Raw genomic sequence first — 9,704 nt, forward strand, 5'->3', positions numbered from 1 at the left:
TTAGTAAATTGACTTCAGCGTCGCCATTTTGTTAAAAAAATAAATAAAAAAATATTTTTACTTCTAAAAACTTGTATTATTAAAACCTTAAAACGAATTTTTTGTTACTTTTATTGTTTTCCTAAAAAAAATTCCCAAAGTTACCGATTGATTTTTAGGCGGTCAAGGTGGTATAACCCCTTAATAGAAATCGGGGGTAGTTTTCAAAAGAACAGCGGGAGCATACAATCTGAAACTTTACACTTTGGTGGTACAAATTATAGCGCTTCGAATGTGGGAGTAGCGACTGATTCGCCCGATTCTCGTGGCGTACTTGACTCTTGTGGCCATTAAAGTTAATTTCAATTGGGGCTTGTTTCGTGAGGGATGAATCCATAGATATATAGATTGTTAATGTCCTATCTCCCACCACAGAATTCTTATCTCCAATTGAATGTCGCCATATTGATGAGAAAGTGTCCACGCATGCGTGTTAATCGTGTAAAGCGCATATTTCCCACCACAATATTTTTTCTGTCTGAAATTATCTACACAACTCTCTTTTAAGTACTCTAATCATAAATATAACTCTAATCAAATTAAATCAAATCTAACTTTAACTTGACAGTTAACGCGCATGCACGGACATTTCCTCATCAATATGGCGATTTTCAATTGAATACACAAATGTAACGTGTGTATCAGTAATCTATGCATGAATCAATATATTAACTTTTTTTTGATGGTACAAATTAGTATAAATTCAATTCTTTGCATTTCTACCTTTCTTTTTTTTTTTTATTTATTTTAATGTGGTTCTACTAGTTTAATATAAAGTTAGCACCGTCATGTTTTTTTTTTTTTTCAAAACGGCACGGGGTATAAAATATTTATTGGTGGTACAAATTAGTACAAAATGAGTACTAAAAAATTTAATAGGTGCGATTTAATTTTGCTCATTCGAACCTGCTGGCTTGGCAGAGGTCCTCTTATTATGCAATGGACCTAAACGCGCAAAAATTTTAAATCTGACTGGCCATCTTTAAACCATTTTTCCATTTGAAAATTATTGTAGTCACATTTTGATATTATTTCCTAAATATCATAAAAAATCTACCATTATCTATCATTAGCAATCTATCATTAGCAGTTGGTATGATAAGTCTGGGATATCCTTTGTGTGTGTGTTTAAAAATATATATTATGAGACAGCAGTTATAAATAAAATTTTAGAGATTATTTACATGTACGCATAAGAACAAAAATATATGTTATTTATTGTTTAGTAAACATTTTTATTTATACCAAATAAAAAATAGAAAATTAATCATTGTGACCATTAAAACAATGATCGAATAATAATTCATCAAATTTATAAATACGCGAACAGTAATATTCCGCTTTCCACCTCTTACATCGACTAAGATTATACAGGTTATACCAGTTATACCAGTTACTACGACTTGAAAATAACATTTGTGTTCCCAAAATCTGTTCTCGCTATTTCCTTTTTTTATCCACGGCTACATCATAAATGTCTTGTATAGAAACGATCGTAAATTCAAAATTACAGACGTGTGTTTGGGAATGAATTAAACTTACAGTCCGCTTTGAATTTTAGTCTAGCTTCGAAATATATTGCATGCGTGCATTTTGAGAAGTTACATTTACACTATTTTCGGCTAATAAAAATTATATAAATTCTAAGAATAACAGAAAATCAAAAAATCCAGATAATTTTTTTCTAAATTATGATTTTGCATATCTATGTATAATATATATATATAAATATACCTAAATAATTTCTGAATGGTTCGATATATTGGATTGAAATTTATAGGATTACAACGGTATCGTAAAATCTGTCATTTAATCTTGAAAACACCCACTTTAACTCTCCAAGGGGGACGGGCGAAGAGGGGGGTTGAAAATCTTAAATATGTTGAGTGAGGGTTCATTTGAAAAGGCTTTTCGAGAAGGACGCGAGAACATTGAGATCTCTACGATATTTTTCGCAAAGTTATGCATATTTGCAGAACATTGATGTTATTTAGCGCTAGCGAGGTCCACGGCGAAGAAGATAAAGTTTTGCGCATATTCCTCACACACGCTTTTCCACTTTTATCCACTCAGAACTCTACAGAACATGCGCGAAGCCTTGTCTTCTTCACGTCCTCGCCGTGGATCATCCCTAGCGCTAAATAACACCAATGTTCAAATGAGCATAACTCTGCAAAAAAAATCGTAAAGGCAACGATTCCGCGTTCTTCTCGTCTCGAAAAGCCTTTTCAAACGAGTTCTCACTCGACCCCACGTGTCACTTAAGATTTTCAACACCCCCTGTGTTCCCACCCCCCTAGAGGGTTGAAGTGGATGTTTTCAAGGTTAAATAATAAATTTCATGATGCCATTGTAACCCTATAAAGGATCCCGCACATTTCATATGGAAATGGGGTCCCAGTCAAGTTGGCTGAATTTTGATATAAAAATTCATTACGGCAGTAAGCAGGTTTTTTCCAAATGCAAAAATTGGCCTTTTTGGCCACTTTTTCTTACGGCAAAACGGAAACTGGCTTCTAAATGAATTCAACGGCATCTGAAAGTATCATTCAAGAACTTTTAAACGAATTTTGGTTTCTGACCGTATGAATTTTTTCATCAAATTATCGCTGTTTGAATTTTATACTTCTAGAATTTATACACTGTGTTACAAAAAAAAAAAAACACTTTTTTCTCTCTTCGAAGTGCGACCATACGAATGAAAATGGCCAAAGTGGTTAAAGAACTTTACTTTGGCCACTTTCATTCCAATTTACTCAACATCCCGACGTGCTAGGCGAATTCATCAAACAGCATCGTGTTCAACGCGAAAATATCTTCGGAAAACATATGGTCGCACTTCGGAGAGAAAAAATTTTTTTGTGACACAGTGTAATTATAATTAACCCGTCTGTAAGAAAAAGAGAACTTTTACAGATATAAATAGCAAAGATGCTCACCCTTCTGAGGCAGATGCGTGAAAGCGGACGTGATTTCGACACTTCTATAGCCCACGTCTTCTGAAACAAATTACAAACGTCTTATAAAATCAACGATTACATGCAAGAAAAACAATGGAACAATTTTAGCTCGTTGAATCTTCAAACGCAATTTACACACTAATCTGCAAATAAATGTTGCAATGCGCGTGAGAAGTGTGCTATGGATAAATAATGGCGGATGGTGATTGACAGCTTATCTGAGACACGAAAAGAGATGCCCTGAGCTGGATCGAACTATCGTGATTTATTATATCACGATTGATAATACTATCGGCGTCGCACACTCCTATTACGACTGATCGAGTTATCTTTGATCGTAAATTCCTGCAATTTTAAACGATTTTTATTTCATCTTTCACGTATGCACAGATAATCGAATATAGAGTCGGATCTCGATAATACAACAGTGTTTGATAAGAATCGAGACCGGATCCTTGGTTGTCTATCCTTGGTTGTATATCTAATTGTAAGATATTACTAAAAATGAATTTTCAATAATTTTTTTGTGTAAATTTTATAAAACTAAGTAAATTTTAAATTATCTTAAATGGATTTTCATAGATGTAAAATATATAATTTTCCATTTAAATAAAATAGTTTTTCTATGTTATTTTTTACACTCTGTCATAGAATGGAAATTAATAAACAAAATAAGGCGATAACTAAAGGCAGAAAAGAAAATTTCAACAAAGCTTTTTCATATCCTTGAAATTCTATTCCAGAAAGCTATAATACTAAAATTGATTTGAAAATTAAATGTTAATAATTTTCATACGATACATAAATTAGAACAAATTCGTGAAAAATGCAAAACTCACAATAAATTAATTTATATCAAAGTTATAAATTTTTCTTTTATATTTATTTTAGAATTTCTAATGCACAGCTTCCTAATCTCTATTTTTTACAAAATTTGTAAAAAATTAATGATTAAATTTTTATCTAAACGTATTTTATAAAATATTTTTTGAGCGTGAGAAAAAAATTGACTGCGAGATGCATTGTGAGCCGTACACTGTGCTAATCTTGAGCGCGCTAGTCGCAAGTCGAGCTGCCTTGCGATTAGATAAGACACACCACCTCTCCTTTTCGTTTTCCTTTACGTTTTATCCAAAACGGCTCACTTACCGCAAGGTGACGTCGCGTCATTTTCAGATTTCAAACGACGACGAGTAAGTCAGTAAATAGCGAGTCTTAGTGTTGCGGTTTGAGGGGAGTTTCAACCTTTGCCGACCGTAAAATTAGCTCTTATTTCATGAATTTTTTTAAGGAAATCTATTATATACAAGTAAAACGCGGGTTTTTGCATAAATTTATATATTATTTAAACAGCAAAAAAAATATTTTTTATTTTTATAAAAAAGTATTTTAATGCCACCAAGTGGTGATTGAATGTGGCATGTTTTTCGAGCTGACGGAAGTAATTACGAAAAAACGAATTAAAATATCGACTTGATTCTTTTTTCCTCTTAATCCTAATTAACGCATGGCGTGAACTAAAATCATGATTTTACAACAAACATTCAATTTGTTATTAATAAAAATTTAAAAAATTTGTAGATAAAAAATTTTTTTTTCAAATGCTATCATTTTTACACATTTCAAGCAATTGACAACATTTTAGTTCACGCCATGCGTTAAAGTATTAGGATCAAGAGGAAAAAAGAATCGAGTCCATATCTTAATTCGTTTTTTCGAAATTACTTTCGTCAGTTCGAAAAACATGCCACATTCAATTACCACTTGGTGGCATTAAAATACATTTTTATATAAATAAAAAATATTTTTTTTGCTGTTCAAATAATATGTAAGTTTATGCAAAAACCCGCGTTTTACTGTATATAATAGATTTCCTTAAAACAATTCATGAAACAATGAGGGCTAATTTTACGGCCGGCAAAGATAAAATCTCCCTTAAGATGCAATAACTACCGGTTTCTTATCATATATAGTCCGTTATTGATTAATTTAAAAACATTTTTGAATAATTTGGACTATTTTCGAATCATTTTTAATTACGTAATTATCTAAGCAAAGTCTTTTTCTCCTTTTGTCTCATCAGACGCATTATCTTCACTCGTGTTTGTTGACTAGATTTGTTGTCAAAATAAATCTTTTTATTTGTTGGCTTGACAATGTCCTAGAATGGTTCATTTTTTATATAGTAATAGTTTCGTTATAGCTAATTTTTTAGCTCCTTCAAAAAAAATTTATAATAAGAATACGTTCCCACTGAGCGCGTCACGCGTCGCGTCATCTAAATTGACCAATCAAAATATCCCATTTTATTACGTAATTTACCGCGCGATCCGCGATTTCATACAAAGATTCTTTTATCTTTAGAATGTCGAGTAACCTAATCGATGCGTTGTGCAAGGAGTCGCGCGGCAAATGATGCAATAAAATGGGATAATTTGGTTGATTAATCCGTGACGCGACGGATGACGCGACGCGTGACGCGCTCAGTGGAAACGCACCCTAATATTCAATATCGTTTCTCAAATTCATATTCAAAAGTTTTTATATTTTTATAATGTTTAAAAAAATATTCTAAATTTTGCGCAAAAAATAACAATTAAATTAAAGAAAAATAAGAATACATTATTTAATTGGATCTGAAATATTTAGTAACTGCGCCACATAAAAGATTCTATTTTCATCATGTCATATATATCAAGAAAAGATTGATCGAAGACTCTATTCTTGAGCGATGAAAAAACCTACTTATTTCATTTTAGATACTGGAAAATTGTAGCTCCATTGAATCCACATTGAATCGGGTGGTTTATATTTGTTTGGAAAATAAATTATGTTGTTTTTTTTTTAATATCAATTAAATTCATCTCCGATATACTATATCTACACTCGCATACAACAGTAGATAATTTAAAAAAAAATCGATCGATATGAACCGCGAGTATGTTTAAAAGATGTTCTTATCAGTTACTTGATACCAGACATATCACTCTGACGATTTATCGATCGTCGTCGTGGTGCTTCTTTTGTTCATCATTCGGATCGAGTCCACGTGTATGTATCATAATCACAAAGTCACCCGGTCTATTTTCAGACGAAGGCCGCAATAGTTCGACGAGTGTCGGCACAGTCATCGCGATGACCTTAGTATCGCGTATGCCTCTGATCTATTATTATTGAAGATTAATCACCGTTTTATCGGCTATGGCTTGTTATACCTGAATAACTTGCATACTTTGCGATTACGCGGCAAAACGAAGATTGAATAATGCAACCATCTTTCAAAGCTCCGTATTCTGAGAAACAATGAATATATCGAAATCTATATAAGATTATAAAATAGTGTCTTGAATAATATTTTAAATGTTGATTGTACGATAAAAAAAATATTTAAAAAAACTTCACTGTATACCTTACTAACGTTCAATACCAAATTTTTTCAATTAAATATTAAAGAAAATTTCTGTTAAACCAATTGAAAAATATGATATTTTAATCTGTTACTTGTGTTGTAATTTAATTTATGAAAATTATTTCAGCTTTTAATTTATATTTTACTTTTTTACGAGACTTATTTACAATTTATAAAATATTTCTAAAAAAAATTCTGAAAATTTTGATGAATTGAAAAAATTAATAAATATTGATATCGAAGATAGTCTTAAAATATCATTCCCAATATTTTTTTTTGTAACCTTTTAGCGTGAAATTTCTTTGAATATAAGACATTAAATTCTTTATGAATTTTAATAAAGCAAATATAAAATTAGACTTGACGTAAAATCTCACATAAAAGAGAAAGATATAAAACATTTTATAAAGTATAAATAACTTTTGATGATGTAACACGGTATTTAAGATTACATGGATAACCTAATGATTTTACAAGTTACGACGAATATAGTATAAGCCACACGTATTCACTTTTGTTACGACGTATTTATAGAACGATGACTCTATCGAGGCAAAGAGCCAATAAATTTTGATAATAATCGTTGCTGTTCTCCGCCGCAAGCATGTGCATGTGCTTACGTGTATATCCCCTCCGTCAATCTCGACAGATACCTCGGTGATTTTAAACATGAGAGAATCGGTAAGTTGCGAGAAAGCCAATTGTGTCCGCGTTCCTTTTGTCATTCGTAATAAAGTAAAATCAGACTCTAAAAATTTACAATAAAAGCATTCTTTTTAAACGCCCACTAGTCCTGACTGATGATGATTATATACCACCCCAAAAGACGAATCGTAACTGATTCTTTGACTAACAATAAAATTGCGTGGCTACAACTTATCGAATTTTTATCATGTCTTCGCTCGGTTCTATAAAATCGCAGTCGGAGCTAGTAAAATTTGATCGATCTCTCATTGGATCATAGGATCAAACGATCATCTCTATTTATCATACTACTAAACACAGTAGCTGTAGTGTGAAACGAGATGATCGTCTGAACCTGTGATCCAGTGGGAGATCGATCAAATTTTACTAGCTCTGACTGCGATTGCTAATGAAGATTTATTAAAGGCTCTTACAATCATGCTACGTCCTTCCAAAGATTCTCAAACATTTTTAAATAAATATTCTTATACATTTCTAAATAAAACTTTTACATAACAAGCACGATGCATAAACATATATTTGATAATGTATTTAATTCAAAAGACAGCCACGAACTTTCTACACTCTTTTATCTTTGATAATTAATTAATTTATGTTTATAAGAAGTTCTCCCCCCCCCCCTCTCTCTCTCTCTCTCATTACTTTTATAACCGCTATATTTTCTTGGAAATATTTTTAAATTTTTTAATTGTTAAGTTTATAGAAAATTAAAATCTTAGAAAATAATGTTTTTTTATTCAAACAATATTCAATAATCCTTACTAACGCTTCAACTTTTTATAAAGTATTAATAAAACTTTGATTCTTTATTTTTTTTTTCGCTGGAATTAAATTTCGTGTTGGCGATGCGATAATGATATTATTGTGAAGTTATCATTATCGTAATCAAATGTACTTATTTTTAGTTATTTTCAAGAAGATATCAACAATTTCCAGTCAAGAGATGTAATCTTTATTTTCTGATTAAGAATTATGCTTCATCGATTGTAATTCGTGATATTGCGTTATTGAAAATAAATCCTATATATATTGTGTAAAAACACACATAAATAGAAATTCACTATTATCTAGGAGAACTTGTCATTCAAAAGTATCCGATATACCAACATGCGGAAAAGGCCGACTGCCTGTCGTAACTTCCGTCCCGGGATTTTTTGGTGACGATACTGAAATCGCTTGGAAAGATTGGAGAGCTGGCGAAAGAATGCATCGACCGGCAAGCTGCAACGCCTACGGTGAAACGAAATAGGCCAACCGCGACGGAGGGAAGGAAGGTGAGCGCCGCGCCGTGCGAGTTAGTGAGAACAAGCGAGGGCGCGAGGGAGCGAGCGAGCGAGCGAGCGAGCGTACGAGGCTGCGAGCGGAGGTCACTGCACGGTGCATTCCTTCGAGTCAAGTCCAAGGTTAATCTCGAGGAAGAGGGCCCCTCCGCCGCCCCGTTAGTTCTCTCTCTTTGCTTTCGTGCATCGCGCCGTAATCTTACGCGTGCGTTTCCATTCTTCCATCCAGGAAAGCTCCAGCGTCAAAGAGTACTGGACAAACTGCACAACCGCAGTTTAGACATACGGCGACATATATTTGCGAATGGAATTACAAGATTGAAGTATCGGATGAATTATCGAGCGTTATTTGCTAAAGTGTGTAATATCCATATCATGGATGGCGATACCAATCGAGCGGTAATCATGGCATTATTTGCATTTGATGTCATATCGTATAGCTTCGACAGAGAAAACTCATTGTGAGAACTTCGAATTTTGAAGCTGAACTTTGAACCTTGAAGAATCACGAACGATTAAGAAAAGATAATTAATAAAAATTATGCAACTGATTAATGAAAAGAAAGTTGCATAATTGAAGTATATGTCATAAAAATCATCCTTTAATTTAATCAAAAGAAACGCTATGTCTCTATGCCTATCTATAGTAAGATCTTTCACAATCAGAAAAGAAAATAGGTAAATTAATATACCTATTGCAAATAGATAAGTAAAATAGATTATAGACAGTAAAGTAAAAAAAAATTTTTATCGCATATTTATAACCTTTACATTTACATAAATTATTGCTAAAAACATTAAAAATAGAAATAATAGTAAAAAAATAATTTGATAGCAAGCAAAAAATAATGGCTATTGCTTAAATAATAGCGAATTCGGCTTATATATATCATCAGCTTGATGTGCACCAGCGATTAAAAGGGATTTTACCTTTGCCAGCCGTAAAATTAGCCCTTGTTTCATGAATCTTTTTAAGGAAATCTATTATATACAGTAACACGCGGGTTTTTGCATAAACTTATATATTATGTGAACAGCAAAAAAAATATTTTTTATTTATATAAAAATGTATTTTAATGCCTCCAAGTGGCGATCGAATGTGGCATGTTTTTCGAGCTGACGGAAGTAATTACGAAAAAACGAATTAAGATAACGACTTAATTCTTTTTTTCTCTTGATCCTAATACTTTAACGCATGGCGTGAACTAAAATCATGATTTTACAACAAACATTCAATTTGTTATTAAAAAAAATTTTTTAATTTGTAGGGCAAAAATTTTTTTTTCAAATGCTATCATTTTTACAAATTTC

At 32.1% G+C, this 9,704-nt stretch overlaps 1 protein-coding gene across 7 annotated transcripts in view; it reads right to left on the bottom strand.

The window, feature by feature from the left end:
* Window positions 1-9,704, bottom strand: part of LOC105457976 (histone deacetylase 4) — a 147,851-nt gene that overhangs the window by 43,772 nt on the left and 94,375 nt on the right. For 5 of the 7 annotated variants that reach the window (XM_011702966.1, XM_011702969.1, XM_011702971.1 and 2 more), the window contains one exon: window positions 2,979-3,038. In XM_011702966.1, the coding sequence (XP_011701268.1) occupies window positions 2,979-3,038 (60 nt within the window). Of the gene's footprint in view, window positions 1-2,978; window positions 3,039-9,704 lie in introns of those variants that run through there. The other 2 variants (XM_011702968.1, XM_011702973.1) reach the window with 2 other exon arrangements.

The sequence above is a fragment of the Wasmannia auropunctata genome, unplaced genomic scaffold, assembly GCF_000956235.1.
Source record: "Wasmannia auropunctata unplaced genomic scaffold, wasmannia.A_1.0 LD334844.1, whole genome shotgun sequence".
Lineage (NCBI taxonomy): Eukaryota > Metazoa > Arthropoda > Insecta > Hymenoptera > Formicidae > Wasmannia > Wasmannia auropunctata.